This window comes from Adiantum capillus-veneris, chromosome 2, assembly GCF_014529385.1.
Source record: "Adiantum capillus-veneris isolate H3 chromosome 2, ASM1452938v2, whole genome shotgun sequence".
NCBI classification, from domain to species: Eukaryota; Viridiplantae; Streptophyta; class Polypodiopsida; order Polypodiales; family Pteridaceae; genus Adiantum; species Adiantum capillus-veneris.
Window position 1 is genome coordinate 176315068 of NC_140932.1, and position 16361 is coordinate 176331428.

Here is a 16361-nt window from a genome sequence, read left to right on the forward strand (position 1 = left end):
ATATTTGTCTGATTCACATTCATTGTGTGTATGGGATGGCTCCTGGAATCTGACCTTGGACCATTCCAGGTTGCTTGAGAACCTAACAAAGGAATATTTGATTTATTCACATTCACTGTGTGCATGGGTTGGCTTCTAGAAACTGACCTTGAATCATTGTTGCCTGATAGAGTAACTATTGAAGGAATACTTGACTGATCCATACTATCTCTGTGCATGGACTGCCTTCTAAAATCTGACCCTGAAACATTGTTGCTTGCTAGAGTAACCAATGAAGTAAGAATGGGCTGATCCTCATTGACTGTGTGTGCATTAGAGGGGGTATACATGATCTTATGTGGCCAATCTTGGAATCTAGAAACATCTTCCCCTTCCATAAGCTGTGTAAAGGTTATTACTTGCTCTGTTTGCACATGTTCTTTTAAGATGTCCTCCTCTACTTGGGCAGCCATATTATTTAAGGCGAAAATTGCCTCATCTTCACTGTTTGCATACATTGGTGTGCTTGGCACTTGTAGATCATGTGGCCATCTTGGAATCTGGAAACATCTTCCCCTTCCATAAGCTGTGTAAAGGTTATTACTTGCTCTGGTTGCACATGTTCTTTTAAAATGTCCTCATCTACTTGGGCAGCCATATTATGTAAGGCGAAAATTGCCTCATCTTCTCTGTTTGCATACATTGGTGTGCTTGGCACTTGAGAAACATTCTCGTCACAGTTTGAAGGTAGAACCTCTGACCTTAACCGGGTTGTTACATCTTCATCATCTGATCCCACTGCTATTGCTGTATCCTCAATCAAGTTGATATAATTGCTAGGCATGCCTTCAAAGCGAACAACCATTGCATTCAATGGCCATATTCCTGTTGCACGAAAGCCGGCTTTGATGTTAGATTCTGTGAAACTAGACTGAATAGCCTGGCCGACTAGTGATGCAACTTCTGTCTTTGTAGCTTGCCTAGAAGCTGATTGTTGCTGCCAAATATCTCTTTCTTTCCGAAACTGAACTTTCAATGATTTAAAAACACTCACATCCAAAGGCTGAAGCTTATGTGAAGTGTGGACAGGTAAAGTGATTATGTCTATTCCTGCATTATGAGCTTTTGCAATCACATCTAGTGAAACATGACTACCATGCCCATCGAGAATGAGAAGATGTCTGTTGCCTTTGCCCATTGTTTGAGTTATGGCATTGTCAAAATGCTCCAACCATGCTTGGAAAAGCTCTCCTGTCATCCAAGCCTTTTTTTGCATAGCCATGGCTGCTCCTGGTTCGCAATGCTGAATGTAATTCATGGTGATGCGGCTGCCCTTGAAAATGTAATAGGAGGGTATAGCTTGGCCTGCTGGATTAACACAGCACAGCACGGTCATCCACTCGCGTGAATCGCATGTGATCGCGTACACCGCCTTTGCTCCTTTCTTCGCCAATACTTTCATACCCTGTATTGAAAACTTGGGATTTGCTTGTTTTATTAGTGGTGGTCGTTTGCGTGAAGGTAGTGTTTGCCTTGTGGAATGTTTGGCTGTTGAGAAAAGCCTCTTACTGTGGTTGCTTTCTCCATGCTCCTTTGAGGGCGTTTGAACGTTGACTTGACCCTTCCTTGGATTCCTTCCATCCCTTAATGAAGATTGAACATTGACATTACTTCGTTGTGTTGGTGTAAATCGCACTCTCTTTTTACACCTTTGAGGAGATGTAGCTATTGATATTTGTTTGAGACGTGACACATGTGGATCTGTGCCTTTTTTTGTTGTTGGTGTAGCCTCAACACATTCTTTTCTTTTCGCCATACCTATCAATGAAATGACAACAGAAGAGATAACTCACTAGCATGATTGAAACTGAATAATAACATTCTTGTGTATTGCAAAATTCTGATCATATTCAGCCAATGAAAAGAAGTGATCGTTTTATAGAATGGTAGACGCTAAACAAACAAATAATTAACTTAAGCATAACCATGTTGTGACTAGAAACCAGTCATGTAATCTCGTAATGATAAAACCAGCACTTACTTGAGAGATTCGAAGAAGATCAATCCGATATGTTTTCTAAAAGGTGAGAATACTCCTTAACGGAAAATTTTCTTTTGGGAGGGGGTTTAGGGGGAGTCGTTTTGGGACTGTGTTTCTCCTCTCGTTTAGGAGATGTTACTGAAAGTTTGGGGGATATGAAAGGAGCCCTTTTCCGAGGGAGCCTGCACATACAAACTGGCAGAACGTGTACTCTTCCGCAGCAGCAAACTCTCCCCCCGTTCTTGTGCAACAAAAGAGAAGTACATAAAAGACCTTCAAGTTGTTGATATTTGTCAATCAAACATGCCTTGCATTCGCATGGAGCGATTGAGGCCATTTTGTTCTGGTTTGCATTTCTTCATTAAAGCCTTTGGAGGAACTTTTTCTAGCATGTGTTGAAGAGGTTTGTGACAAGAAGTAATGGCTGACTGATTGTGGGAAAAATGTATTGGTTTCTGATGCTTGGAGTGGGTGAAGTGCTGGCTATTGCTGGTTCTTGTTTACTAATGCGAATTGTGGTGAAGAAGTGCTGGCTGTTGAAAGAAGTGATGGTTGTTGCTGGTTCTTGTTTATTGATGTGGGTTGTGGGGAAGAAATGCGGGTTGTTGTTGTTGCTAATAGCCTGTGAGGGTTGTGGGGAAGATATGGTGATTGTAGTTGCTGCTCTGCATGTTGTGGGTTGTGGGAAAGAAGCGTAACTGGTTATAAATTGTGGGGAAGATTGTGTTGCTTATTGTGAGTATTGGGGAAGAAGTGTTGGCTATTGATGGGTCTTGAAGAGCTTGGAACGTCTTTGGCTCTGGCTCTCTTTTCTTCCTCGTTGTTTCTTACGAAATCATAATTGCTGATGAAGGTCTTTAATGTGCAGGTGTGCGATTATGATGATGCAGATCCAAGACATATAAGGAAAAGAGTTGGCTCTAGTCATTTCCATGAGCCGGCTGGATTCAAGTGCCATCGTATGTTGGCTAGAGAATTATTTTGCACTTTTAATGTTCTGGAAAGGCTTCTATAATGAGACAATATGTACTTTCCTCCTTTCCACTGCCCATGTTGTAAAAGTCACCCACTCTTGGTTGAAAAGAGATTTATTATTGGCCCATATGAGTCTCAAAAAATGGTCCCATTATTGGGCCCCGGTTTTTTAATGGCCCCTTTACCCTACCACACCTTCAGGTTGGGCCCTTTATCAAGGACACCAAGGAGCAGTAAGTTATTCCCATGAACCCTGCAGCGGAAGGAAAGGCACACCGGCTCGAGTACCCTAGGGGTCTTGAGGAAGTCGTTGAGAAATCCATAGTTGCGGCTGGCCCTAGTGACACTCCAGTGCCACTACCACTGACGGATGTGGCTATCCCAGAGGTAGAAATCAGCCGTTTCTCCTCAGTGTTAGTGGATGGGGAGGAGTATGTGTTCCTGCATGATTTGGAGAAAGCATTTGGCCTGCGCATGGATGAATGCTTGAGCGTGCTATGCAACAGCACCAAATGTCCCTTAGACAATACGCCAGATGCCCTAGAAAGCAAGCTCTTGCCAGATGGGGACTCTGTTGCTGACACTATTATAGTTGTATGTGCGGAGGTCCTGGCAGCAGAGCAGTTGCACGTGGCTGATGAAGAATTCCAAGCCACACAAGCCAAGGTTGAGGCTGCTAGGATGCCTATGCCATTAAGCAACCTCCCATCTGATGATCCAAAGGTCGTATCTGTGGTGCACGGGAGCATTGACTTGGATGCAAAGGGCAACATGGAGGAGGACGACAAGGAGCAGGAGGTAAACTGTATCCTAAATTTCATGTTACTATTTTATCCTTCATTGTATTTTTTCTCAACCTTCATCGGTTTATGACAGGATGTCGTGGAGGTTGATGATTTTGCTGCAAGGACGGGTGGCAAGCAGACGGGCTTTGGACCTCAAGCTTTCCTTGCGCATTACCTAGGACAACTCCCCCCTGGCGATGTGGCCATTATCCATAATGAATTTACTCCCCAAGCCCATTTTATGACTTGGTCGTTAAAAGCTTTGAGCAAGTTTTTGTGTTTGAGCACCATTGCTCAAACTGCGCATCAAGTGTTCCTAGTGCGTAGATCCCTTGTATGTACAGCGTTTGGCGCTGGCTTTCGTGGTAAAGTGCTTGCCCAGATAGGGATACATGCTTCCATTGGCTCAACTGACCCAAAGGCCATAGCGGAGTCCCTCTTGATTGGGGAGTTGCCTTACGTGCAAAATAGGCGCCAGGAAATGGTCAAAAAAATAATGAACTCCTCAGATACATGATGTAAAATCATCGTTTTGGAAGTAATAAAAAATATTTGAAATTGTCTCTCTATCTTGCAAATTCTTTTGAATGTGATTTGTCAATCTTGAAAATTGTTTCAATTGGTGATATGAAAATTGTTTTGATTAGTGACTTTGTAATTTCAAGTTCTGTATGTAATTTCAGTCAATTTCAGTAAATTTAGGTATTTTATGTTCCCTAGGGGGTAGATAAGCCTACCAAGGGCCAAAAAAAGCCTGGCCACAAGGGCACACAAATGGCCCATCCATCAGTTTTGGATGGGCCATTTGCGCGCCCTTGTGGCCAGGCTTTATTTTGCCCCTACTAGGCTTATCTACCCCCTAGGATACTTACAAAGCACAAATTTATTGAAATGAATTGGTTTTGCATCATTAGTTTAGATGCACCATTTTTATGGAAATTCCAGCATATGTTTACACTCAAGGACACTAGAAAAGGTGAAATCAATTATGAAATGAAGTTTCCAGTACACTATCACCTGCTTTAGCTCTACCTAGTACACCCCTGCACCAAAAAGTCCAATTACATTGGACATTTGAAAAATCCAAATTAATGTTGCATAGACACTTGGTTTCACAATATGTTATTTATTTTTATATCCTATAGGGAATTCAAAGCTTGAAATGGCCAAAAAAGGGTGTCCACAAGGATCCATGTAAAATAATGTTGCAAAACCAATAGGTTTTAGTAAATTTGTGCTTTTTAAGTACCCTTGGGGGTAGATAAGCCTACAAGGGGCAAAAAAAAGCATGGCCACAAGGGCGCGCAAATGGCCCATCCAAAACTGATGGATGGGCCATTTGCGCGCCCTTGTGGCCAGGCTTTTTTTTGCCCCTTCTAGGCTTATCTACCCCCAAGGGTACTTAAAAAGCACAAATTTACTGAAATTGACTGAAATTACATATAGAACTTGAAATTACAAAGTCATTTCATTACAAAGATAATAGACACAGTAGACACAACTGTTGATCATATTGTCATTGGAAAGTCAAATCATTACAAAGATAAGGGTGTGCAATACAAAAAGAGGGGTAACTTTGGCTAATGCTCGAAGTCTCGTCACAATCGATGTGCAAGCTGCATATCTTTTGGCTGTATTGTCACTCGCTTTGCATGTATGGCGCATAGGTTGGTATCTTCCAACACCGAAATGATGTGGGCCTCTGCAGCTTCTTGAATAGCCTCTAGCGCTATTGCTTGCATTCTATACAGATTTCCATAGCTTTGAAGCACCTCCTTCACAGTGCGAGCAACAGGGGTGCGTCGAATCAAAAGCTCCGTCCCTCTAGACACCCTTCAAGGCTCCCGTGCTGCTCAATGGGGCTGGGGCACAACACAATACAAACCAAAACAACGAACCCACAGCCAAATCCCAACTACACCAGGGGCACCACCTAGTGTAAGAGCGAACTAGGACGCAAAAGAGGAGAATCGTTAGAGCAACCCACAAACAAGCAAGGAATTTACACTAACCCTAACACCAATGGAACACTCTCACACACTAAAACACGAGAGAGAGAGAGAGAGATAGTGCTCGGGCTGCTTTGAAACGTATCAGAAATGATCAAGCAAACACAACTATATATTTAAGAAAGAGAGAGAAAGGGGGAGGGGGTGCTTGTTGCATTAATACCTTCTTACAAATCTGTCATGACAAATCAAAGTGAGATTAGTATTTGTTCAACATAGCTTGCGTAAATTTCACCACAACACATCACAAGAAAAGCCACCCCAATCACGGTCTTAAGGCCAGGGGAGTCCTCTCCACCCTGTCGCCCTCTTACAGTATGTGGGATTTATGGCTAGATTGATGACAACACCAGAGACAAGCTATCAAGAGCTTAACAAAAAACACCAAGACACTTACGCATCATTGTTGTCCATTACTTCACGTTGGAAGGGAGACAAAGTATCCAAGCTTAGTCCAAATCCACCCTCCTTGATTCAGCAAATGTTGGGCTTACACTAGTAGGAGAAATGATAGATTTCCTACTCTCAATTGAATGATCACTCTCTCTCTTACGATGGCATAGAGTTCCCTTGCTAATCCCCTATTACAACACATGCACATGCATAAGACAATGAGCTTCCACTCAAGAGCTCCTTCTAGAGAGGTTGAGCTTGGCTTCTCAAGCTATAGCATAGTGCTCTTGCTTATGGCTCACCCTTTTGTGCTAGCTACACCCTCCTTTTATAGCAATTTTGAAGGCTAGGGTTACTCCTCTAACCATGGCTGGGTTAGATTTTCAGCAATTTATCTAATTTCTTTTGCTTGGAATTATCAAGAAGTTGGTGGGGAAAGAGAGAGGAGAGAAATGGAGGTGATAGGACTTTTCATAGTGGGTTAGTGTTAGTAGAGTTAGTATTAATTTACAAATGGAATTGGATATTTACAATGGGAGTATCCATGTAGGATACAAATAAGGAAGAAAAACTCTTAAGAGGTAAGAAAAGGTGGATTTCTTACAAGGTTGATGCCGGTCCACTAGCTTTGACGGTACATTTTTTCTTCACTCTTGACCTTCCTTGAGAGACAAGGTAATTGAAGCTGAGTAATCAACCACCATGATGCTGTCTTTTAAGAGAAGAGGCTGAATTTTGTGGTTTTTTTGATAGATATGGGTAATTTGGACGAGGAAAAATGAGACTAGGTGGTCAATTTTGGAATGGAATTGTGTGTGGGAGGTATGAGTTCACCATGGTTTCTCTTATTCTTCAAGGTTGAGGAGAAGGTGAGTAGGGTGCAGAGAGGAGTGGTGAGAGAGGTGGGGATGATGAGTGGAGAAGTGTGTGTGAAAGAGGAAAATGATAAAGTGGAAGAGAGAGTGTGGCTGCATAGCATGGGAAAACTGGGGTCCACTAATAAAATCATAGCTCACAGCTCGTAGCTCAAAAAAATATGAAAAAATTTGAGACAAAAGTTCAGCCCACGAGCTACAACTTTTGTTTGTATCACCTTTTCAAATTCGGAGAGAAAGTGAACTTTAAAAATTCAGCAAAACCGATTGTTTTTTTTCACTGCACAAGGTCCTTGTGGGGTCCTTCTTTGGATGATTCTTTTGAATACCTCCAAGAGTGAGCCCTCCACAATGCATGTATGCATGCCACCTACCCTTGACCTTATTTGGTAGGTCTATAATTGAAGATATTGTTGAGATCATGATATAAGTGAATAGTACAACTAAGAAAATCAAATATTGAGGGGTCTAAAAATAATGTACATGTCAAATATAAATAATATAAGTGGAAAAAATATAAAGGGGTCAAAAGAAATCTCTCTCATTATGAGGCTGCCATAAAAAGATAAATATTTTTGGTGTTCTAATTTTTTAGAAAAAAAACAAAATAGATGTAGGAAGGAAAAAATCACAATAGTGAAAAAATATACACATAAATAAAACTAGTTTTTTTGGATTTTTGTTCGGGTGGAGTTACACCAAATATAAGAGAAGCTTACATGAAAATATTTCTATATGGAATAAAGAGTATGAAAAATGGTAAGAAAAATTGTGGTAATGGTGAGGCAATGTACAGAGCATAAATAACACACACCTAGGTAGAAATATTTAAATAAATACCAAAATAATTATGAAAAAAATCCTTTTATTTAGGCCCTATATACAATGAAATATTTACACACAAATGGGCCATAATATACTTATAATTTTTATTTTTTTTATTTTTTCGGCTCAACTAGCCCAGTGACTAGCTAGCTGAGGGTTTTAAAGAAAATATGGGGAAAGTTCCCTAACTCACGTACGCCTATATATAGTGAAATTGTAGGGATAGCCACAGTGTTTGGGTGATTTTGGTAGGGTGAGGTAACTCACTGTGAAAATTACAAAGAGCCGAAAAACGGCTATCATTATCCCTCCCCCTAGATGATGGTATATTCATGTACCATCATAGAGCATCTTTTCCAAAGAGAGTGCTTCAGAGTCCTTGACGAGATCTTTATTGTTTGGCCCCTCAGAATTTTGGCTAGAGTTACACTCATGCTTCATGTAACAATACTTACATGAGACAGTGGCCTTTTGACAGATCTTTGGTAGATCCTTTGGTAGAATGTGACTCAAATAGTGCTTCAAGCGATACCCGTTTACTTTCCTGGAGTGCTCTTTACCATTCAAGTCCATAAGCTGATAGTAACTTGAATTGAAAGCCTTCTTGACTATGTATGGCCCTTGCCATCTTGTTTCAAATTTGGCATCAAAATGATTATCGAGTCGATTGTCATACCTTAGCACAATATCTCCTTCATTGATGCCTTTGTCCTTCAGTTTCTTGTCAAGCTTCTCCTTTGTCTGTGTGGCTTTCCTCTTATAGCACTCGTATGCTGCTTCTCTTTTCCACTCAAGCTCAGCTAAGGTAAGCAGTCGATCCATCCATACCTCTTGATCATCTTGTGCTCCTTTGCCATGAAGTCGCATTGTTGGAATGTTGAGCTCGATAGGCTACAAAGCCTCTTGACCATAGACCAAGTGAAATGGTGTGAACTCCGTGGCTTCCCTATGTGTGGTTCGATACGCCCACAAGGCACCATCCAAGAAGTCATCCCACAACTTTGTCTTGTTTTTCACCATCTTTCTAATGATGCCTGCAATGACACCATTAGATTTTTCTACCAAACCATTTGATTGGGGATAGTAGGGTGTACTGTGACGATGTAGAATGTGAAGTTCTTCACAGACTTCTGTGAGCAATCCCTTTCTAAACCCTGGACCATTATCAGAAACAATCTCCAAAGGTGTGCCAAATCTACAACAAATGTGAGTGTAGACGAATTTGCTCACTGTCTTCTCATTTACCTTTGCCACACTTTGTGCTTCCACCCACCTAGTCATATAGTCTACAGCCACTAGAATGTAGAGTTTACCATTTTTTGTCCTACGCAGAGGACCCATAGCATCAATGCCCCACTTTTCAAACGGTCCATTTGCAAGCACGATTTTCCTTGGACCATAAACCAATCTTCTATTCCCATTTACCTGACAATTGTGACAACTTTTACACCAATGTTGGACATCCACATGCAGACATGGCCAAACATACCCCGCAAGCAAAATCTTCTTCACAGTTAATTCTTGTGCAAAATGACCACCACATGCTTCTTCATGCAAACCTTTTAGAATGGCTGGAATTTCCTCAATAGTTGGTACTCTTCTGCATACTTGATCCCTCCCTCTTTGATAGAGGGAGCCTTCTAGGAAGAGATATGCGCTTGCCTTCTTCATGAGTCTCCTCTTCTGAGCCTTCGTGAAGTCTTGTGGAAACTCGCCCTCCAAAATGTAGCTAATAATGGGAGTCAATGACTCCAATCCCTGGTATCTCGGTTGCTTGACAGTTGCTGCCACCATGATGACCTGCACTTCTTTCTCAACACATGTAACTACTTGCTGTGCAAGTAAATCGGCATCTTCATTCTGTTTCCTATGAATATGATATAGTTGCACTTCTTCAAATTGATTAAACAATCTACGAATGGCATGAACTTTTGTCCGTAAGCTTTCATTCTTGCATGCCCAAATGCCTAAAATCTGTTTAACAATGAGAAGTGCATCTCCCTTTACCATGAGACGTTTTATACCATGGCCAATGCATATTTTTAAACCATGAAGTAGTGTGTCATATTCTGCTTCATTGTTGTTAGCTGAACTTGGTAGATTGAACTTCTCTTTCATGACCACCTCTCCACTTGGGTTGAGCAACACTAGCCCTCCCCCTGCTTTTCCTGTGGCTCGACAAAAAGCTCCATCAAAGAACAAGGTAAAAGCATTAGGAATACTTTTTGGTGGTGGTAATGGTAGGGTCTTTACTTCAGGCACCTTAATCTCCTTTTCATGCACCCTATAAGTGAGAATCCCTGCCAATTGTGCACGCACACTATCTTCTACCTTGAAAGAGTATTGAAACTCTTGCAACTCCATAATCCACTTTGAGATCCTAGTACTAAGATTCATTTGAGATGACACCCAAGGGAACAAATTCTCTGCAGTGAGAATTACAAAAGGTTTTGGTAGCAGGTAGGATCTAAACTTTCTCACCGCAAACATGAGAGAAAGCATCATGAGTTCTGCTTCTGTGTAGTCTCTCTCCAAAGCATTCATGACCCTACTAGCAAAGTAGATGGGTCACATCCTTGTACTGTGGGGATCTTGTTGTAGCAACACGGCACCAATTGTTTCCCTTCCAACACTAGAGCTAACAAAGAATGTGTACTCCCAACAAGGAGGCATGAGTGTTGGTAGTTCTGACAAAATGACTTTAATGTTACAAAAATACTCTTCAAGCTCATCAGACCATGCAAATTCTACTTGTTGTGTCAACTTTTGCAAAGGATGAAGCAACTCCGAGGCTAAGTGAATGAAGTGTGACATATACTTCACCTTCTGAATGAAAGAGATGACCTCCTTAAGACTCTTCGGTGATGGGAGCTCAATAAGAGCCTTTGCCTTTGAAGGATCCACCTCAATGCCTTTATAGGAAACCTTGTGACCGAGCAAGATCACTTCATCCTCACCTATGTGGCACTTGTCGGGGTTGAGTTGACCTCCCATGTCATAGAGCTTCTTTAAACCTTCTTCTACCCTTTGTAGATGCAATGATTTTGAGCTATAAATGCAGAAATCATCAATGAGCACCCTAATTGACTTTCCAAAGAATGCTTGAAACACCATGTTCATGAAACGTTGGAATGTTGCAAATGCATTTGTCAGACCAAATGGCATGACTCTAAAAGCATAACAACCCCAAGGAGTGATAAAGGTTGTTTTCAATTGATCTTCCAATGCGATACCTATTTGAAAGTAGCCTGAGTAGCCATCACACACAGTGTACTTCTCATGACCAGCTACCTCATTTAGTATCTCATCCTGAAATGGGAGGGGAAAGTGATCTCTTTTTGTTGCCTCATTGAGTGGACGGTAATCCACACACACCCTCCACTTTCCGTTTTTCTTAGGAGTGACAACAACGGGAGAGACCCACTCTAAATTCTCCACTGGATAAATGAAACCTGCTGCTAGAAGCTTTCTTACCTCCTTGAGTAAAGCCTGCTCCTTGATGAATCCTAGCCTTCGTAGCTTCTGAGCCTTAGGTGTGGCCTCTGGCTTCAACTCAATTTTGTGTTGAACAGCATCTACTCCACGCACATCGGTGTAGTCTTTAGCAAAAATCCTAGGAAATTTCCTTAGCACACATTTGAACTCCTCTCTTTCATCCTTTGTAAGTGTTGTTGATAGAATACCCTCCAGCATCCCTTCATCTTGAACACCTTCGTTCTCTTGAGGACCTACCTCCTCCAAGCCTTGACAAGAGGTCTCTTGGTTGCTTGGCTTAAACCTTACCCCCATGACTTCGATGGAAGACTCCTCTTCAGTAATGCTGCCGCTACTTTCTTCTTCTGAAGTGCTATCGGTCCAACCTTCTTCCGTCTCACTTTGAGATGATTCTTCATGGAGCTCCTCTTGGCGTTGCTCCTTCATGTCAAAGACAACCTTCTTATGATTGTCATTCCTGCAAATTAATTTCCCACTCTCCCAATCCTGCAAAGCTCGCATTTTCATTAACCATGGTCTTCCTAGGATAAATGGATAACCACTTCCCTTGGTTGACATAACATAAAAATCCACCGCTTTCTTAATGCCAAAGGCCTCTACAAAGACATTTTTACAAATGCCTACACACCTAGCCTTGCTATTGTTTGCCATCTTGACTTTGATTTCAGGTGTCTCCTGGATGTGCATGCCTAGTCTTTGCATGAGTCCCTCTGTCATGATGCAAATTTGTGCACCCCCATCCACTAGACCTTTCCTAACCAATCTTCCTTTGATGTAACAGTCTAGCACCGGTGTAATGTCCTCATTCATTTCAGCTTGTGCAATTTTTACAACAGGAAAACTCTCTTTTACCTTTCTCCTAGTGCTAACTGCCTTTGTTAAATCCCTCCTAACTTGTGGGCATAATGCAAGAAACTGAGGCCATGAGATATCAGGACCCTTACCTCGCATGTCTTCCAACAGGTTGTATGGAGCCATACCATGTCCAAGAGGGAAGTCTTGGAGATTGATACGACGTCGAGTCCTCTTAGCTTCCTTGGTCTCCTTTGCCTTCTTGCCTTGTCCATGGTCACTCTGTGATGTGACTCCTTCTTTCTCTTTACCTTTTCCTCGGACACGCTTAATGCCATTGGCTTCCATGTCAACCTCATTTGAATTTGTCACCTCTACCACATGCACATTTGGATCTGGCAAAGGTGGAACTCCTTCTACCCCTTGTGGAGGTGGTCTTGGTCCATTTGGCCTTTGTAGAAGCCTTGGTTGTTGACCAGCTCCTTCTCCTGCATTCATCACTGGGTAATTCAAGTTAGGTCTCCCTGGCTCTCCACGGGGCCAAGGACAATTATACATCCCATGTCCAGACTCTCCGCAATTCCAACATTGCAAGACTCTCCTAGTTCGTGGCTCTCTCTCTTCTGACTTCTTTGCTTGTCCCTTTGGACCTACAGCTTGTGCAAGGTGAATTGACAGGCCGCTTAAAGATTCATTTAACTTCTCAATCACTTCAGCCGTTACCTCAGGAAGCTCCCTAGATGTTGATGCTTGTGACTTACCTTTGGGTCTAAGAACTTCTATTGGAACCTCTCCCCTTAAGCACTTGAGTTTCCTATACTTCTCAGCAGCCCTAGTTTCCGCTACATCAAAAGTAGCAGGTGCACCCGCCTCAACTTTTACCTTAAGGTCAGGAAAGAGTCCGGCTATGAACCTCTCCTTCTTTAAAAATTCTGCACCATCACCAGGGTTAGCAACATTTCGTATCCATAGAGCCCAAAGACGTAGAAACTCTTGCTTGTACAAGTAGTAGTCATCTAAGTCTTTTTGCTTATGAGAAACAATGTCGTGCCATAGTTTTTGAGTGTTTTGGGGATCAAAGAAGTATCTCTTAAAACGATTCAAAACTTCTGTGTAATTCCCCTTAACTTCCTCAGGCAAAGAGTCAAACCAAGTGCTAGCATCTTTCCTAAGGACCACCTCAAACATTTCTACACGTTCTTGATCAGTTATTATCCTCTTGATACGGCAAGACATCTTGAAATTCGCTAAAAATAATTCAGCATCCTCTCCAGGCTCTCCAAAGAAAAGAGGATACCCAGACATTTGGCGTTAGCTTTCCATTGAATTGATTTCAATGTGACACCCGTTTTTGTTTTTCTTTCTTAAAAAGATTTATACAATAATGTATCTAGCTTGCAATCTATTCTACAACAAAATAAAGATATTCACATCAAACGACCTATGATAATCAATAAGAGGTAGGATGATAGGGTTTGGTGATGCGAGAATTTCTCATACTCTTTGGGCACCAAACATGAACACCATACGTTGTTGAAAATGGATTTTCCTACTAATTGCAATGTTTATTCTAATGTGTGGAGTGAAATGGAAGGGGAAAAACTCTATTCCTGGGCCATTATCCATGGTCTATGCATGACCTAATGCTTAAAACAAAACAAAAATATAGACGTCCAAACTAAGGTCGTACCTAATGAGAGGCAAAATAAAGGGATTTACTGAAGCGTTTATCTCGGCCAACCTAAGAGGACCTAAAATTCTACGAATGACACGTTGAAATTGCAACTTAGTACTAGCAATTATGTGTACCTTTTGCCTTGCAATGGGAATGAAGGGATCATACAAATTTTTGTGATTCATGCAAACTACTTGACTATGCTAAAGATTGATTCTACACAAAAATACACAAGCCGTCCTCAGTGGGGGCACCAATTTGAGGCGGTCCGGGGCAGGCAACAAGAACAACAACCTCTAGACACCCTTCAAGGCTCCCGTGCTGCTCAATGGGGCTGGGGCACAACACAACACAAACCAAAACAACGAACCCACAGCCAAATCCCAACTACACCAGGGGCACCACCTAGTTTAAGAGCGAACTAGGACGCAAAAGAGGAGAATCGTTAGAGCAACCCACAAACAAGCAAGGAATTTACACTAACCCTAACACCAATGGAACACTCTCACACACTAAAACATGAGAGAGAGAGAGAGAGAGAGAGAGAGAGATAGTGCTCGGGCTGCTTTGAAACGTATCAGAAATGATCAAGCAAACACAACTATATATTTAAGAAAGAGAGAGAAAGGGGGAGGGGGTGCTTGTTGCATTAATACCTTCTTACAAATCTGTTATGACAAATCAAAGTGAGATTAGTATTTGTTCAACATAGCTTGCGTAAATTTCACCACAACACATCACAAGAAAAGCCACCCCAATCACGGTCTTAAGGCCAGGGGAGTCCTCTCCACCCTGTCGTCCTCTTACAGTATGTGGGATTTATGGCTAGATTGATGACAACACCAGAGACAAGCTATCAAGAGCTTAACAAAAAACACCAAGACACTTACGCATCATTGTTGTCCATTACTTCACGTTGGAAGAGAGACAAAGTATCCAAGCTTAGTCCAAATCCACCCTCCTTGATTCAGCAAATGTTGGGCTTACACTAGTAGGAGAAATGATAGATTTCCTACTCTCAATTGAATGATCACTCTCTCTCTTACGATGGCATAGAGTTCCCTTGCTAATCCCCTATTACAACACATGCACATGCATAAGACAATGAGCTTCCACTCAAGAGCTCCTTCTAGAGAGGTTGAGCTTGGCTTCTCAAGCTATAGCATAGTGCTCTTGCTTATGGCTCACCCTTTTGTGCTAGCTACACCCTCCTTTTATAGCAATTTTGAAGGCTAGGGTTACTCCTCTAACCATGGCTGGGTTAGATTTTCAGCAATTTATCTAATTTCTTTTGCTTGGAATTATCAAGAAGTTGGTGGGGAAAGAGAGAGGAGAGAAATGGAGGTGATAGGACTTTTCATAGTGGGTTAGTGTTAGTAGAGTTAGTATTAATTTACAAATGGAATTGGATATTTACAATGGGAGTATCCATGTAGGATACAAATAAGGAAGAAAAACTCTTAAGAGGTAAGAAAAGGTGGATTTCTTACAAGGTTGATGCCGGTCCACTAGCTTTGACGGTACATTTTTTCTTCACTCTTGACCTTCCTTGAGAGACAAGGTAATTGAAGCTGAGTAATCAACCACCATGATGCTGTCTTTTAAGAGAAGAGGCTGAATTTTGTGGTTTTTTTGATAGATATGGGTAATTTGGACGAGGAAAAATGAGACTAGGTGGTCAATTTTGGAATGGAATTGTGTGTGGGAGGTATGAGTTCACCATGGTTTCTCTTATTCTTCAAGGTTGAGGAGAAGGTGAATAGGGTGCAGAGAGGAGTGGTGAGAGAGGTGGGGATGATGAGTGGAGAAGTGTGTGTGAAAGAGGAAAATGATAAAGTGGAAGAGAGAGTGTGGCTGCATAGCATGGGAAAACTGGGGTCCACTAATAAAATCATAGCTCACAGCTCGTAGCTCAAAAAAATATGAAAAAATTTGAGACAAAAGTTCAGCCCACGAGCTACAACTTTTGTTTGTATCACCTTTTCAAATTCGGAGAGCAAGTGAACTTTAAAAATTCAGCAAAACCGATTGTTTTTTTTCACTGCACAAGGTCCTTGTGGGGTCCTTCTTTGGATGATTCTTTTGAATACCTCCAAGAGTGAGCCCTCCACAATGCATGTATGCATGCCACCTACCCTTGACCTTATTTGGTAGGTCTATAATTGAAGATATTGTTGAGATCATGATATAAGTGAATAGTACAACTAAGAAAATCAAATATTGAGGGGTCTAAAAAATATGTACATGTCAAATATAAATAATATAAGTGGAAAAAATATAAAGGGGTCAAAAGAAATCTCTCTCATTATGAGGCTGCCATAAAAAGATAAATATTTTTGGTGTTCTAATTTTTTAGAAAAAAAACAAAATAGATGTAGGAAGGAAAAAATCACAATAGTGAAAAAATATACACATAAATAAAACTAGTTTTTTTGGATTTTTGTTGGGGTGGAGTTACACCAAATATAAGAGAAGCTTACATGAAAATATTTCTATATGGAATAAAGAGTATGAAAA

General features: G+C 41.3%; 1 protein-coding gene across 1 annotated transcript; it reads right to left on the bottom strand.

Annotated features, from left to right (window-relative positions):
- Positions 1-457: 457 nt before the first annotated feature.
- On the bottom strand, positions 458-1795 carry LOC147464111 (uncharacterized). The gene has a single exon (XM_086530326.1). The coding sequence runs from the start codon at positions 1793-1795 to the stop codon at positions 458-460; it is 1338 nt and encodes a 445-aa protein (XP_086386452.1).
- Positions 1796-16361: the final 14566 nt, after the last annotated feature.